Source organism: Scylla paramamosain, chromosome 24 (assembly GCF_035594125.1).
Source record: "Scylla paramamosain isolate STU-SP2022 chromosome 24, ASM3559412v1, whole genome shotgun sequence".
Lineage (NCBI taxonomy): Eukaryota > Metazoa > Arthropoda > Malacostraca > Decapoda > Portunidae > Scylla > Scylla paramamosain.
The window spans coordinates 21685608-21701113 of record NC_087174.1 but is presented as its reverse complement, the minus strand read 5'-3'; the positions used below and the strand labels follow the sequence as shown (position 1 = coordinate 21701113).

General features: G+C 39.5%; 1 protein-coding gene across 6 annotated transcripts; it reads left to right on the top strand.

The window, feature by feature from the left end:
• LOC135112878 (small ribosomal subunit protein mS31-like) lies at positions 1-13417 on the top strand. Of its 6 annotated transcripts, XM_064027813.1 has the most exons (10): positions 5-317; positions 1178-1291; positions 1833-1968; positions 3144-3315; positions 3735-3961; positions 4136-4310; positions 8912-9047; positions 10050-10121; positions 10612-10708; positions 11028-13417. In XM_064027813.1, the coding sequence occupies exons 4-7, from the start codon at positions 3161-3163 to the stop codon at positions 8940-8942; spliced, it is 588 nt and encodes a 195-aa protein (XP_063883883.1). In that variant the 5' UTR covers positions 5-317; positions 1178-1291; positions 1833-1968; positions 3144-3160; the 3' UTR covers positions 8943-9047; positions 10050-10121; positions 10612-10708; positions 11028-13417. The 6 variants fall into 6 exon arrangements, with proteins under 6 accessions (XP_063883880.1, XP_063883883.1, XP_063883882.1 ...); XM_064027812.1 differs by lacking the exon at positions 11028-13417 and having other exon boundaries at positions 10612-11020; XM_064027814.1 differs by lacking the exons at positions 8912-9047; positions 11028-13417 and having other exon boundaries at positions 6-317; positions 10612-11020.
• Positions 13418-15506: the final 2089 nt, after the last annotated feature.

Genomic DNA, 15506 nt, shown 5'->3' with positions numbered 1-15506 from the left:
CAACTAGCATGCCCGACTCAGCCACTTTGCTGAAAGCCACCAGAAGATTGTGTGAGCATGGTGGTGGTGATGCCAGACCTGCTGCCACTGTCAAGAATGGTGAAACTAAAGAAAAATCAATTAAATCTCAGAATCTGGAAACCCAGATAGAAGACCATAAGCCACTTCAGGGGACAGAGGGAAAGAAGACTGGAGAGTCTGACTCACATGTCTTAAAACATGAGTCCAGTGTAAAAGAGAAAGCTGCTGCAGAGAAACAAGACAAGAAGACATCTAGCCACAAGAAACTACATGATCTTCTTTCATCTTTGGCTAGTGTGAGAACACATATGTTTACATAGGTTGTGGTGATTTACCTTTCAGAACTGACATTAAAGCCTCTTGTTGATTTTGATTAGATTGAATACATTGCATTTATTCATCTCTTTATCTACCATCTACTGCCTAGCATCCTCAGGGAATGGCCTAAGGAGGTGGTCATGATGAGAAAGTTTCCATTTCTATGAATCCAAACATTTATTTCCTTGCCTGCTCACTCACTCTTCTTATTATCCTTGCACTACTTTTGCATGCACTCCTTTACCTCCTTCCATCTTCCAAGTGGCTTCCATCTCCTACTGTGACCTTGGAATTTTACTTATGTATATATATATACCTCTCTTCTAAAACTTAAATAGTGCCTTATCTTTTTTATTTGGCCAGATTACTTTGGTGCATTTTTTCATTCATTCCACCACTCCATAGTTAGCTCAATTTGCATAAGATTTCATGCTGCATCATTCGAAAAAGGTTTTTTATTCTCCTCTCAGATGGGTAATTTCTACATCATCCACTTGTGGTTCCTGCACCATCTTCTACATCTGAATCTGTTATTATAAGTCAATGAGAGTACTATTCCTGAAGTCCTGCTTACAGTAAATTCTGCTAATAGATTTTGCTTGATAAGTTCCACTTTGCATTATGTGGTAATTAGTACATAATAAATACTATACATGCCAGTGCTGGATGGCATTGATAACCTAGTCTCTTGTTATGTTTTTATAATATTCACAAATATAAATATGTATGTTCATGTTTTATTTGTTTTATTAGTATTGTAGAATGATGGGTGCACCAGGTGGTCATTTTAAATAGTACAAATATCTTTGTATCATATTGAAAGTCCCCTAATCTCCAGACTGACCCCATATTCCTGTGGAGCCTCAAGTGCAGCCGTTACGTCCCAAAGCTCGGAAGAAGACCAAAACTGCAGGAAAAGGCAAATTATCCCCGGTATCAGAGCCTGACCTTGGTGAGGACTGTACTTGTACCCTCATTACTGTAGGTTTCTTATTACCTAATTGTCATTCATATTGTTAATTTTTGGATGCTGCAATAGTTAACATCTATTTTTAGTCAATGTCTGTTTATGACACAAAACTGGTACAAGTTTAGGTCTTAGTTTAGGTCTAGACACTTAAACATGTGACATTTAAAAAACATGGTGATAAGTAGTGGGTGGTGTTTAGAGACATGTAGATTATTCTTTCACCATGGTACAGGTGTGATGTTTATTATTGTTTGTCTTAGCTATTTGTTTAATAGGTAGCTGCCTTACATTTGTTGACAGAAGTAAACAAATAAAAACTACTATCTACAAGTAAGATGCAGTGGATGCTGTGCTTACAAACAAAGAAGTGTTAACATGCTGTACTAGTTCTAAGGAACTTTGAGCTTTCTTGTTTGAAATCATAAAATTGTAGGCTGTAATATAAGATTTGATTAGAACCATTTGTTGTAGTGGTGTGCTGCTATTCTTTTAGTAATAATGAAATCTGGGCTTAATTTTTCAGAACCTGAGCTTGTTTTAGCAACCAAAGAAGTGGCTAAAAGTCTTGGTGGGGATGTGAAGGAAACTGAGTCTGAGCTTCTGTCCACCTTGCGCCTCCACTCTTCAGAGACTACCACTGGCACTGCCCCATCTCTCAGGTGAGTGTTGATGCCTCTTGGCTACATTGATGCCATGATATCTGTTTGTGATTGGATTGATACCATTGCAGTACAGTTTAGTTTCTTTTAGGGCCCAAGGAACTGCTGCAATGCTTGTCTTCTTTTGTTGTGCAGGATTTCATGTTAATGTTCCTGATGCCTTTGTTATGGTAGTAGTAGATTAAAGAAGATAATGTATGAAAATTTCTCTTGTCATTTTGGTGTTTATTTATTATGGAGACTGGTATGCCCAGTTTTGTGCAGTGACATTACTTTTGTTGTTATGCAATTTCTATCCTTTTTAGTTTTATATCATGTGTGTAAGATAACCCCAAATTTCTGTAGTTGCATTCTTATTTAAGCTTGTACCAGTTAGTTAAGATGATACCCATATCAAACTATAAGTGGTATAAGTGAATAATTGCTGGATCTTTCCTGGCAATTCTGTTTCTTGCCTTTATATCTGATCATCTCATTATCATCATCTTTAGTCTCAGCTTAGTAGAGATTGAAGATATAGAATCTTAAACATTCTTCACCTACTTTCAGTTAACGAACCATTGTCTACATTTCTTACATAGATACATATACTACTGAATCTTTTCCTTTGTGCATTATTGTTGTCTTATTTGTGAGGTAGAGAGTGGCAACAGTGTCAAACCATCAGACAGCAACTCTTGTTTTGGCAAAATTATCCTGCCTGCTGAAGCTTTTTGATTCTGACCTACATTTTGGCTGAATGGAGTTATATTCTGGTAGACCAGACTTATAAATGAGCTATTATAGTACTGGTGTTCAGCCAAGAATTGATGTAACCTAAAGACAGCTCTGATGCATGTGTCTCTTTACACTATTTCACTGCAGTGTTAGTGTTCCAACAAACTTAACTCATGATACACTCCAACCCATTAAGACAGATCACTGTAAGTAACAATTTGGAAAAGATGAATTATGCAAATTCATGTTTGGCAAATTTTGTGCAGTTTTTTACTCATTCTTGTACTTTTAGATTTTGTAGTCAACACTATTGTATTCAGTGAATTTCTTCAGTGTATGTACTTATTGCAGAGTACCTTTTTTGATAAAAATACATTTGTGGCAGTTCTTTTATCCTATCTGGTAAATTTCCTTGCCCCACTGACATTAGTGGCTGTGCATAATTTCTCTTGTTGCAGTGAAATTGTTTGTGGGCATGAAGGTGGAGAGAAAGCCACAATCAGGGATGGAGGAAGTGCCACGTCACCTTCCTTCTGGTACCGAGGTCAGGCAAGGGTACCACATTGACCCGAAAGACCAGCCCCGAGCCCGCAAGCCCTGCACTCAGCCTTGGGATTCATCTGTGCCCAGGTTTGTTGAGAGAGGTGTACATTAATGCTATGTGAATTAAGATGGTCTCTTTCTGCTCCCTTCTTTTGATGATTTCAGTACATGCTGTATTTCATGACTTGATCCACTGAAAAGGATGCTCATAATTAGTCTGTGTCCTAAGGGAATACCTCATATCTCCCATAAAAAAAAAGTTTGTGGTCTTTTGACTTGAAGTTTTGGATAAGTTTTTAATGATTATCCTTATTTTGTTTCCAAGGAGCAAGGAAACATGGACCTTCTCTGTGTCTTTACTGAAACATTACTGGTGCAAGGTTTTGGTGGGCCTGTTCCATGTAGCTGCCTTGTGCTGCCCAACATGTTGTACGTCATACATTTTAGATAAACTGCTGTTATTTTCCAGGTCACAGTGTTTTCTCTACACCACACTCTATGTGCAGGGCTCATGTTGATCTCTTTGGAGGTCAACCTTTGGAGATATTTAAGAAAAGGGAAGAAGATCCCCATGGACCTGCTGCTCCAATATCAGTGTTGCCCACATGGGAGAGATTGTACCTACATGAGCTGGAGCAGAGTATGCAGCATCCTCCTAGTAATGCCTTTGTGGAGATGATACAGTGGACTAAGCAAGGCAAGCTGTGGACCTTCCCCATTGATAATGAAGCAGGTATAGTTATCTCAACACTAAATAGCTTAAGTAAAGTAAATAGTTATACAAATTATTCAATAAAATGCTCTTTTAATTAGTGTGTCATTTGGCAGTTTTCTGTTGTTGTATTTTTTTGTTCATATTAACAACCAAACATAAATAATTTCTCAATGCTTTCTCCTTCCATCTCAGCAGGTTTGGTGGAGGAAATGAAAGTGGGATTCCATGAGCATGTCTTCCTTGAGAGACACTTGGAAGGATGGTGCCCAAAACGTGGCCCCATCAGACACTTCATGGAGCTGGTTTGCACTGGACTCTCAAAGAATCCTCATCTAACTGTGGAGCGAAAACAAGCACATATTGAATGGTACAAGAACTACTTCAACCAAAAAGAGAAGTTGCTTAAACAACCACCACCATCACTTCTTCCTCCTCCTGATTTCCACATTCATGACAGCAACTGTTCTCGTGATTTTATTTAGTCACATTTTTCTTTCCTTCACACACTCACTTTCAAAACCGCGTCATATTCCACTTTCCCAAATTGAGACTCCTTGCCTGCCCACCTGCCTCGGTGAGTGATGCGGGAAACGTGCAATTTACTTAATCCAAGCCAATCTGAAGCAGCTTGTTTTTGGCCAAGTGACTCCAACTTCCTGGAATTTGCTATATTTTTGTTCCCCGTGTGTGTGTGTGTATGTGTGTGTGTGTGTGTGTGTGTATTTATCTATCTATCTAATGTATCTATCTATCAGTTTAGTTCCATCGTAGTAAGAAGTCTTCAGGTTACATTTTTTGCCCACATACAACACCCAGGAATATGGATGGCTGTGGCTTTTGTGCGAGGTGGATATATTCATACTTGGAAGGTTACGTCCCAGACAACCGAAGGTGCGAACAAGATTACATAATGCGTATTGAAGTCTCAAGTTTTACATTTGCTGATGTCTAGGTTTGTCGTTCGCCTTGTAGTAGTACATATATTCTCCTCGTGTTTACAGCATTCACCTCAGTTCAGCTCAGTCCAGCCCTTGCTTACTCATGCTTTTGTTCATGATTACCACCTTTCGCTTTTTCAAATTCGCACTGCTTTTTCCGTCTCAAGTACATGAAATAAGAAAGAAACAATGAAAGAAGAAAAAGAAGAAAAATAGCCCCACTGTCCGCCGGCCATCTCATTACCTACTAGAAAGGAGTTGCTTGAATAAAATTATTATGACATTAATGGTTACCGCAGAAAACAGTTGGTGAGGAAGGCAGCTAGCCCGGCATGATGTGAATAACTAAGTAAACATATATATATATATATATATATATATATATATATATATATATATATATATATATATATAGAGAGAGAGAGAGAGAGAGAGAGAGAGAGAGAGAGAGAGAGAGAGAGAGAGAGAGAGAGAGAGAGAGAGAGAGAGCAGTGATATCTTGCAAATTCTTATAGGAAACTGACGTATTTTAGTTTATGAATTTGACAAAGCGTAGCTCAGAGTGTATAAAATGTCCTCACTGATAGCTCGTAGCTATTCTCGTAGTGATTATCATCTTTTCGTTATGTAGAAAGTGTTTTGTATCTGTTTTGTGTTTAGAAAGTTGGAAGGGCGGAGTAAGAGCTAAAATGTATGAAGCAAAGACTTTTAGTGCTGCGAATGATACCTGTCAACACCTTATTACATTTCTGATTATTATTCTCATCAAGGGGAGAAACATAGGGGGTGGGGGAGTCGAGGAGGAGGAGGATCTATAAGAATAGTGTTAAGAATTGCGGGGAGGAGTCTAGAGGGAGCACCTGGAGTTCTAAAGGAGCTAAAGAAGCCTAATGGTCTACCTGGTTGCTGGCGGCAGTCAGTCGTGTGCCAGCCGTGACTGGAAGTGGAGTGCGTGTTTACTGGTGCGTTCTTCTCTCTCTCTCTCTCTCTCTCTCTCTCTCTCTCTCTCTCTCTCTCTCTCTCTCTCTCTCTCTCTCGTGTTATATAATAGTGCATTTCCATAATTTTACGTATATTTGATTTTGTTTATGATGCAAATTAACTTTGGTATTCTAAGCTCTTGCCACTTGTCAGCTTGTGGCACTTTCCTTCATTCTGTGTCTGTGTGTCATTGCATGCTGACGCTTCGCATGGTGACTTTCCAGTAGTCAATGTCATTGAAGTTGTTGTTTCCGCTTCCTCCTGAGTGCAGCTGTGTTTCTGTGTTTTCAAGTCGGGCACTGTTTGGCGAGCCTTCCACCTCCCCCGTCTTCGTTGTTGGCGCTTCCACTCAGTTAACCTGTAGTGTCACTTTGATCTTTGCTTTTGTTCTCAGTTGTATTTGCAAATTCGTCTGAGTTCTTTTGAAGTAACTTGTTAATTTACAGCACTGGGTTTTCGAGATGAGTTTAAAGATTAGTGTCAAGTACATTTAAAAAGGAAAATAAGTGTAAGAATTATAACTTTACCACACATAATGTTAACCACCAGAAATAAACACTAAAACTAGTAACTTAAAAAAAAAAGTGGCTCAAACGCAAAGGATTATTGGATATAAAAGAAAAAAAAAATTAGTGTACGCCCTAGAAAAAAAAGTTATATGAAGACGAATAATATTGTGCGTTTGTTTCAGGATAGGAAGAAGTTTAAGCATGCGGAATTAGTCATGTAGAAAGTAACTTGAGTTAGTGCAGCGTGCTCCTATAGCTGAGATCCCAAAGTTAATGCTTGCGTTGATAATATGCCTGCTCTTGGTGAACGTGAATCTGATCTGGTCATGGTATCATTATGACAGCGGTACTCAATGTCATCCTTGTGTGAACGTCTAGTCCAGACTTTTCTAACATACAAATCACCACAACACATTGCAAAAATGTATTATCTTCTGCTTAACGAATCGAAAACTGCTCTTAGTATGACACCTTGATGACTCTCTCTCTCTCTCTCTCTCTCTCTCTCTCTCTCTCTCTCTCTCTCTCTCTCTCTCTCCATGAGGTATCGTTGACTTGATCAAGATGAAATTTTCACTATTCCTTGAATATCTGGGGCAGTAGTACAATAACCTCAGGTTGTCTCCTGTCTTTTCAAGACGTGTGGATAGATTCACCAGAACGTCTTTCTTATTTACTGAACTTGTACAAACATAGAATTCCCCTGACAAAATGTACTTAATTATACTTCGGTGACACTATATACATACATACATACATACATACATATATATATATATATATATATATATATATATATATATATATATATATATATATATATATATATATATATATATATATATATACATATATACATATATATATATATATATATATATATATATATATATATATATATATATATATATATATATATATATATATATATATATATATATATATATATATATATATATATATATATATATATATATATATATATATATATATATATATATATATATATATATATATATATATATATATATATATATATATATATATAGTCACCGAACTGTAATTAACTACATTTTGTCACGGGAATATATATATATATATATATATATATATATATATATATATATATATATATATATATATATATATATATATATATATATATATATATATATAAAGCAATGAACTATCCACATGTTCTTAGAATCCAAGCCTGGTAATATCTTTCGACGTGTGAAAAAAAAAAAATAAATAAATAAAATAGCATTAAAAGTTTTAGCTGAGATGCATTTTGAAGAAAAGGTGTATATTTTGTTTGGTACCAGTTATGCATATAAGATATTGAATAGATAAATAGTTATTACTGATCATAATTCGAATTAATAGAGGTAGACCCCCACCTGCGGGCTGGTGCTCGCTTTGTGTATTATATGTATATTCATGTATATTTTGTGCTATATGTATATATTTAAAAATGTACTATAATGCTCAATAAAGCTTTAATAATAATAAGTAGAGCTTTAATAATAATAAGTGATGCGAGCAGCAGCATCCATGTCACAACCAGCGTCACGCGCTTCATGAGTCATCCTATGACGTGCGACACTACCATCTGCGGGCTACTTTTGCCTGGTGAGGCCGACGTTCAGTTTACTGTCCGCCTTACTATCAACCTTCCCCTTCATTATCACTGATTATTATTGCTAATATATCTCAACCAATGCAAGACAACTCTAATTTCCAGTTCAGTTTTGCTAGTTCAATCACACTCGTAGAAGCTTATGCTTTAGTGAATGTGTTCATTTGTGATGAGATAGGGTTGAGAGCTTGAATATATATATATATATATATATATATATATATATATATATATATATATATATATATATATATATATATATATATATATATATATATATATATATATATATATATATATATATATATATATATATATATATATATATATATATATATATTATATATATATATATAGACTTCCAAGTTTAGATTACAGTATGAGATCCAGAACAATCATAAGTAGGGTGCAGTAATACCAAGGCAGCTTGCCACCTTGACGGGAACAAGGGAAGACTCGTGTAGCGAACCTTTTCCCTCCTTAGCGTCGTCCGCCTGCTGCTGTTTCCTACCAGCTGCTCTCATCCTCTTGCTTTCTCGCCATGACCCCATTGACCCTCCCTCGGGCCTCCTCCCCATCAGGAACTAACATTTGAAGAGAGATTACGAGTATTTATCCCCTCCTAACCTATCATTTTTAGTCAGCAGTCAGTCAGTCAGTCAGTCAAATAGCCATTCAGTGAATGCGTGAGTTTGTGGATATTAATTCATTCCCTTAGCAAGTATTTTTCATTCATTCATTCAGTCAGACAGACAATAAACCATCACTCACTCGCTCACTCAAACACCCAGTCACTCAATTTTCCTGCTCATCTGTGTTCTCTTCTGTTTTTCACCACATTTCATCTCTTCCCTCCTCCCTCATACCCTCTTACCCTCTCACCACCCCCTCATGCCCTCAGGTACTGTGCGAGAGGGTGGAGGGGAGCCTGAATACAGAAGAGGTACTCACTGGTCTCAGGATAAACTCCCCCACAGGCATCCCAGAGTGTGGAGCTGATGCCCTTCGGTCCACCCTATGCTCCACCAGCTTCAAGAGTCAGTGTGGCATAGATAGATGAACATGTATGACTGTGGTGCTTTGAGTCTTGTGTGGAGTTACTGGGTTGGTGTATGGATGAATAAATGGAGTAGAGATAAGATTTTGGTGAGTGCTTTTGTAAGGCTGGGTAGGAGTGCTTCTCATCTCCGTCAAGGGCTAAGGTGCTGCGTGTTGAGTGAGTGTGAGGGTGAAAATTGTGTGTTTTGGTTTTGGTATATTTAGGAGATAAGATTTTAATTAGTGGTTTTGTAAGGTTTGGTAGGAGTGCTTCTCATCTCCATCAAGGGCTGACGTGTTGCGTGCTGAGTGAGTGTTTAAATATATTTGTAGGAGATGATATTTTAGTGGTTCTCTTCCCCAACAAGGGTTAACGCATTGAAAGATTGTTGTGGGTGAGAGTAACAGTGAAAGTTGTGTGCCTTGTCTTGGTACATGTAAGAGATAAGCTTATAATAAGTGTATTTGTAAGGTTAAGACAGTAGTGCTTCTCTTCCCCAACAAAGGTTAAGGTGTTGAAAGAGTGTTGTGAGTGTGAGGTGAGTGTGAAAGCTGTGTGCCTTGCCTTGCTATGCGTTTGTATATTTCTCATAGCACTTTCCTGCCAGACCACCTGTGTGTGTGTTTGTGTGTGTGTGTTATATATAAAATGTAAATAAATAACTACATTTCTCGACTGATGGGAGAAACACACTTTTAAAAGGCTCTATTCGAAGTGCCACAGGTTTTTAAGGATGTTTTTATTGTTTTAGCGACAAATTAACAACATTCCTACATTACTGTCAGGAGAAACACTCAAGAAAACGTCTCCTAATCATCATTGTGGCCTTTGAAATCAATTGTGAGAGAGAGAGAGAGAGAGAGAGAGAGAGAGAGAGAGAGAGAGAGAGAGAGAGAGAGAGAGAGAGAGAGAGAGAGAGAGAGAGAGAGAGAGAGAGAGAGAGAGCTAAACCAATTCAACTTGATATGAGAGAAAATCTAATTATCTTCCATTCCCACAGAACCGTCACCCCAAACAATGAGTGGTGGAGGGTGCGTTCTGCGTTGACAGCCAGCATGAGCGGTGACAGGAGGTGTGTGAGACGCATGACAGCTTTAGTGACAAGTTCATGCAGGCAGTGGTGCAATATTATTCCCTCAGCACTCTCATTCACTTTGAGGGCTTGGAAACCACAGTGCCTTCAGATTTGTGGAGAAGTGTGTGTGTGTGTGTGTGTGTTTGATAGTTATATTAGTTGTTTAAATCATGCTGGGCTAATATCTATCCCTCTATCAATGTGTGTGTGTGTGTGTGTGTGTTTACCTATTGCACGAGACAGGGGAAGAGGGAAGAGGAGGAGAGGAGAGGTGCTTGGGAGATGAAAATGTATGTGTGTATGTGGGTATGAATATTTTCCCTATCATACACAAAAACACCCTTGAAATCCTATATACTCGTATAATTTGCCATAGAACACACTTACTCTCTCCCACGTGCCCACTCCCTCTCTCCCACCCTCTCACCTCCCACACACCTGTACACCCCGTCCTGCAGCCTCAATGCACTCACCCCTTCTTTTCCAGTCATGGGTGCCTTGCCTCCTCGCACCACCACCACAAGCACCACCACTCCTGCCATCACCTACAAGGGGGAGACTGTGATGTGGCTGCAGGTGGATAGGTGAGGCATTGTTCTGGTGTTGGTGTGTGGTGTTGCATTACCTTGAAATCCACAAGCCTTCCACAGCCTTCCCACTGGTCTGCTTGTCCTGTCCTCCTCCACACACCATCCACAGGCCTTCCACAGCCTTCCCACTGGTCTGCTTGTCCTGTCCTCCTCCACACACCATCCACAGGCCTTCCACAGCCTTCCCACTGGTCTGCTTGTCCTGTCCTCCTCCACACACCATCCACAGGCCTAACCTAACCAACCTAACCTAACGTAACCTAGCCTAACCTAACTTAACGTAACTTAACCTAACCTAACCTTACACCCACAGGTTCAGAGGCCTCCAGAGAGCTGGCCAGAGTGAAGCTTGTGGTATAGAAGGACAGCTGCTGATCATCAAGCTTATGGAGTGACTGGAAGAAAGTGGGAGGAGCCTGCAGGAAGTGGTGGAGGTACAGTACTTGGAGAAAATCCCTTCACCATGACGACTGGGTGTCTGCTGTACAGGCCACTGACCAATGGTGAGAGAGGGAGGGAGACTGGCTAATGGTGGATGAGAGAGAGAGAGAGAGAGAGAGAGAGAGAGAGAGAGAGAGAGAGAGAGAGAGAGAGAGAGAGAGAGAGTCTTGATAAATAATATTGGGCACAGGCTTCACCACTGGGTCGACTGTGAGGGCCGCGTTCTTCTGCTAGGGAAGTATTGGTTGGTTGGTGGCCGCGGCTGTTCACACACTCACTCTTGCTGTGGCTGGCATGCTGTTCTGTCCTCTCTTGTTCCAGGAATTGCTGTCTGAGGTGTGTGTGTGTGTATGCGTGTGTGTGTGCGTAGAAGCCACCATCATCAACCACAGCAGGTGATAATGATGGTTCCTGCTTTCATCGTCATTGGGGCTAGCCAGACCAACTTGGGGCTGTACTGGGGTGACGCTGTATGCCTCAGCTGTATCTGGAGGGCTGAGATAGTGAGTAGGTAACAATTAAAAAGGACTAGTGTACACTTAAACCATTACAAACACTATGTAATGCTGGTATACACACACAAACACTGGTATACACTTAGAGACATATATAAACACTTGCTAAGGTTTGCATACTCTTAGAAACACACATAAACTCTTAATAAGTCTAGTATACACACAAACTTGTATACAAACACTAGTATATATTTAGAGACACATCCAAATCTTTGCTAAGTCTGATATAAGCACACAAACTCATAAGAGATGCTGGTATATGCTCGGAAATCTATACACACATTAGGTAAGACTAGTATACACAAATCTATACATATATTAGGAATTTATTGAATGATTGAGATGATTAGTACTCTCTCTCTCTCTCTCTCTCTCTCTCTCTCTCTCTCTCTCTCTCTCTCTCTCTCTCTCTCTCTCTCTCTCTCTCTCTCTTCTCTTTCTCTTTCTCTCATATCCTTTGTCTGTCTCAAATTTTCTCTTTTAATCTCTCCCTCTCTGTCTGTCTGTCTCTCTGTCTGTCTGTCTGTCTGTCTGTCTGTCTGTCTGTCTGTCTGTCTGTCTGTCCCACACCTCAGTACACCCTTCCTGTCTTCATACACTTTAGTACACCCTTCCTGTCTGTCCCTATAGCTTAATACACCCTGTATCACCCTTGCATCTCATTAAACTATCCCTATTTGTCCATCTCAATAAACCCTGTCTAATTTCCCTGCCTGGTTGTTTGTCTCATCTTATTACACCCTGTCTCTCCCTGCTTCTTGTTGCACCCTTCCTTTCCCCTACACCTCAATACTCCCTTCCCAGCCTGTGTCATGTGTATATATTTAAATATTTATATTCATTTGTGGCATTCTTCATGTGTTTTTGGGGTGTTTTGAGTGTGTTTGGGTGTGTTTTGGGGTGTTTTGGGGTGTTTGGGTCAGTTTTGGGTGTGTATTGGGGTGTTTTGGGGTGTTTTGGGGTGTTTGGGTCAGTTTTGGGTGTGTTTGGGTGTGTTTTGGGGTGTTTGGGTCAGTTTTGGGTGTGTTTGGGTGTGTTTTGGGGTGTTTTGGTCAGTTTTGGGTGTGTTTTGGGGTGTTTTTGTCAGTTTTGGGTGTGTTTGGGTGTTTTTTTGGGGTGTTTTGGTCAGTTTTGATGAGTTTGGGTGTGTTTTGGGGTATTTTAAGTGTTTTTTGGGCTATTGTAAAGGAGTTTGGGTGTGTTTTGGGTGGCTACGGGTGTGCTGTGGGTGGATAAGACTGTTTCTGGGTGTTTAAGTGGGTGTGGATGCGTTTTGGGGTGTTTTGGATGTGTTTTGGGGTGTAGAGAGATAGACGTGATGTGTGCAGGGTGCCTCAGTCCCTGGATGGGTGTAGCAGTGTGTGGTGGTGCTGTCTGGGTCTCGTGGTGTGGGAGTGCATGGAAAGGAACAGATAATTTAGGGCAGTTTTTCATATTTAATTATTTTGTTTATTAATTTATTTACTATTATCATTATTTTTATTGTTTTTAAAGGGGGGCTAATTTTTACGTTCATCTTTTGTGTTCGGGAGTGGTTAGTGCTATTGACAAAAAAAGGGAGATCGTTTTATTTTTTAGTGTGGAAATTGTCGCAGTGTGTCAGGTGTTGATTGGTGTTGAGAGTCGCAGGTCCCGCCCTCTGTCATAAAATAAACAATAAAGGGTTGATTTTCGCTGATAGTTTATTTCCTTTAACGTAAATATGTAATGATATAGTTTTATCTTTGTCTCCTGATGGTATGGCACTTTTGGCTAATATTTAACTAATTATATTCATGTCATTATCTGAATAACTAATAACAATTCACTATCCTGCATGTACTTGTTCAAGTCTACCGAAACATCAGCACGTCAATTGAGAGTCATGGATTTCAAGAGATTCCGAATTATTGCTGCTTCCTTCTCAATTTTAATAGGTTCAGAAAATTTACCGAAATTGTGCTTCCTGGCAGTTGGATTAAGGTTGAGAGAGAGAGAGAGAGAGAGAGAGAGAGAGAGAGAGAGAGAGAGAGAGAGAGAGAGAGAGAGAGAGATCAAATTATAATACATAAATTATAAGAAAAAAATGAAGATAATGGAGACGAATAAATAAATACATAAATACATAATAATATATAATACAGAACAAATTATGAACGAAAAGAAAAAAGAATGATAAATGAAATGCGGTGATAATATACATAGCGTGGTGCAGAGCGTACGATAATGTAGTGCAGAGCGTACGTTAATGTGGTGCAGAGCGTACGGTAATGTGGTGCAGAGCGTACGGTAATGTGGTGCAGAGCGTACGGTAATGTGGTGCAGAGCGTACGTTAATGTGGTGCAGAGCGTATGATAATGTGGTGCAGAGCGTACGATAATGTGGTGCAGAGCGTACGTTAATCTGTGGTAGACCCCAAGCTGTATAGATTAATTTAAAGAGTCTACCTGAATTCTTCCATGACAATTAAACATTTGGTAATAACACACAAGCTTTTTCAATGACTTCACACAAGGTCATAGAATAGATGAAGAATTGTCAATGTAAACACCGCAGGGTTCATTTCAAATTTGGCGGTTGTGTGTTTAAACAATTGTCCCAGTCTCCACTAACTTGACTGGCGTTGAACCAAGGTTTAGAAGGTTTAGGAGGATAAAAAGAGTGAGGAATGTACGCCTCCATGCCAGACACTATCACCTCTGTTATGCGCTCAGCACACAAAGACGGCTCTCTGACACGGAAGCAGTAGTCATTCCAAGGAAAACCAGCAAAATACCTCCTCAAAACACACCAAAAACACCTTCAAAATACACCAAAACACAGCAAAACACCAATACACACCAAAACACCCTCAAAACACCTTCAAAACACACCAAAACACACCAAAACAGCACGCCAGAGGCACCTTCGCTTAGGGGGATCCTGAGGAGGGATCGTAGCGATAGGACAAGATAAAGATATGAGATTGTGATCGGAGGAGCCCAACGGAAGGAGAAGAAAAGGGTGACAGCATAAGCAGAAGGATTAGAGGTCAGGAAAAGGTCAAGAATGTTGGGCGTATCTCCAAGACGGTCAGGAATACGAGTAGGGAGTTGCACCAATTGCTCTAGGTGATGGAGGATAGCAAAGTTATAGGCTAGTTCACCAGGATGGTCAGTGAAGGGAGAGGAAAGCCAAAGCTGGTGGTGAACATTGAAGTCTCTGCAAGAAGGGAAGAGGGTCAGAATGTGCTCCACTTTGGAAGTTAAGTAGTCAAACAATTTCTTATAGTCAGAGGAGGTTACGTGAGAGGTATACACCACAGATAAATTTAGTAGTAGTAGTAGTAGTTATAGTAGTAGTAGTAGAGAAAGAGAGGAACTAATGGAATAAGAAGAGGAGGAGGAAGGAGTGGAGGAGCAGGAGGAAGAGAAGGAGGCGGAGGAGGAAGAGGAGGTTATTGTTGTTTGTTCCTCCTCCTCCCTCTCCTCCTCCTCTTTCTCCTCCTCTTTTCCTTCTTCTTCCTCTTCCTCTTCTTTTTCTTCTTCCTTCTCCTCTTCCTCCTCTTCCTTCTCTTCTTTTCGTTCTCTCTCTCTCTCTCTCTCTCTCTCTCTCTCTCTCTCTCTCTCTCTCTAGCAATCCCTGTAATGTCAATAAGGTCTATATAAACACGTAAATTTGTAAGATTTTCGATCCTACTGTTTGTAAACAAGGGAGAGAAAAGAGAACGGCGGCTGTCTTGCATTAGAGAAAACGGAGAATTTTAACATAAAACTAAAAATAATTGAATTAATCTTCCAATTCTATTTTAAACAGTTTTTAGGACAATGTAAGAGTCTCTTCTATTTTTTTCATATTATTTTGTGTTGTTTTGTAC

Bases quoted from the DNA above. Each gene is read 5' to 3' on its own strand.
- LOC135112878 (XM_064027810.1), top strand. From the start codon at position 3,161: ATGAAGGTGGAGAGAAAGCCACAATCAGGGATGGAGGAAGTGCCACGT. The intron at 3,316-3,734 runs GTTTGTTGAGAG...CTCTATGTGCAG, and splicing joins TGGGATTCATCTGTGCCCAG to GGCTCATGTTGATCTCTTTG. The intron at 3,962-4,135 runs GTATAGTTATCT...CTTCCATCTCAG, and splicing joins CCCCATTGATAATGAAGCAG to CAGGTTTGGTGGAGGAAATG.